General features: G+C 41.0%; 1 protein-coding gene across 1 annotated transcript in view; it reads right to left on the bottom strand.

Annotated features, from left to right (window-relative positions):
- The window catches only part of LOC102677337 (protein big brother-like), a 7,856-nt gene that overhangs the window by 485 nt on the left and 5,514 nt on the right, over positions 1-1,857 (bottom strand). Inside the window, exon 3 of the mRNA XM_031509768.1 lies at positions 3-293. Coding sequence (XP_031365628.1) covers positions 3-293 — 291 coding nt within the window. The remainder of the gene's footprint in view (positions 1-2; positions 294-1,857) is intronic.

Raw genomic sequence — 1,857 nt, 5'->3', positions numbered from 1 at the left:
GCCGCTGCCCCCGTCACGTGGTGGCCGTGATGACCGTGGTGATGATGGTGGTGGTGATGGTGGTTCAAGTGTGGCGGCTGTGCGGCCGAGCTCCTGTAAGCCCGTTGCTTCTCGTCGAAATCGCGCACGCGTTGGTTGTAACGCTCGAGCTGGTCCCGGAGTAGGGCGTCCTCTTCGGCGGCGCGTTTCTCGTCATACTCGAGACAACCGACGCCGTCCAACCTCTCGAGATCGATCCATCCGCGCCACATCACGCACACGCCGTTCATGATCAGCCGGGATCTCAGGTGTACCTGGAAACAGAACTATCGTGCTTGACCACGGTTGGACGTGGTGGAGAACGATTCGAAGGGGGGGATGTATCTCGAGGACGAGGATCGTGCATAAGTATTATTATATATTATATATTGCTTCTCTTTTTGAAAATTAAACATTTTAAAATAGGATAATAGGACGAGCTTTGTTTCCGTCCTTTTCGAGAACGATAATTAACCCTTTCGCTGCTAAACAGTACTCGAGAAAGATCGTCAGCATTTTTTTTTTCGCGATTTTTATCATACATTGACAATCGAACGTTACTTGAATCGTACGCGAGGAATATTTTTCATGAACAATCTCGTGATAAAAATACTGATGCTATGTTTCCAGAGGAAGATACAATTGCTCATCATATCTACTATACGCATCTTGTGCAGACTGATTATAGTCGTCCATGATATTTCAATGGTATTGGTATTTTATGGAGAGTGACTATAATAGTCAGTTATAGAATATCAATGATATTTTATATAGATTATAGTCGCCCATAGTATATATGCAGAGCAATTATAGTTGTCCATAGTGATATCAATGGTATTGGTATTTTATGGAGAGTGACTATAGGACATCAATAGCATTTTATAGAAAATGACTATAGTCATAGTATAGTATATCAATGGTATTTTATGTAGAGCGATTATAGTCGCCCATAGTATATATGCAGAGGGACTATAATTGTCCATAGTATATCAGTGGGATCTATATAAAGCGATTATAGTCGCCCATAGTATATCAATGATATTGGTATTTTATGGAAAGTGACTATAGTCGCCTGTAAGACGTCAATGGCACTTTATGGAAAACGACTATAGTCAGTCATAGTATAGTCAGTCAATGATATTTTATGTAGAGCGATTATAGTCGCCCATAGTATATCAATGGTATTGGTATTTTATGAAAAGCGACAACTATAGTCAGTCATAGTATATCAATGGTATTTTATAGAGAGCGACTATAGTCTCCTTTAGCACGTCAATGGCACTTTATGGAGAATGACTATAGTCAGTTACAGTATATCAATAGCATATTATACAGAACAACTATAGTCGATTATAATATATTAATGGAGAGCGACTATAATCAGTCATAGTATATTAATGGAGAGCGATTATAATCAGTCATAGTATATTAATGGAGACCATAATCGCCTGTAGGATGTCAATGGCACATTATGGAGAATGACTATAGTCAGTCATATCAATGGCATCTTATGCAGAGTGACTATAGTCGGTTATGGTATATTAATGGAGAGCGATTATAGTCATCTATAGAACGTCAATGGCACTTTATGGAGAGCGACTATAGTGGCGAAAGGGTTAAAAGCGTTATTGGGGAACGGTCGTTGTAATATCTGGATGTAGCAAGAAATCAGGCACTGCTCCTTTTCCTCGTGCATCCTGGAGCGGGTCCATTAAGGCCTGACGGTCCGCCTTCGACTTTCAATCATGTTTCCTTCTCTCCTCCCTCCTCCCCCTCGTCTCGCGCCACGAACGTTTCTTATTTCCAGAGAACGATTACGCAGATTGGAAGGTACAAGCG

Source organism: Apis dorsata, unplaced genomic scaffold, assembly GCF_000469605.1.
Source record: "Apis dorsata unplaced genomic scaffold, Apis dorsata 1.3 scaffold_174, whole genome shotgun sequence".
NCBI classification, from domain to species: Eukaryota; Metazoa; Arthropoda; class Insecta; order Hymenoptera; family Apidae; genus Apis; species Apis dorsata.
Note: the sequence above shows the minus strand (reverse complement) of the source record. Positions and strands in the feature narration are given on the sequence as shown.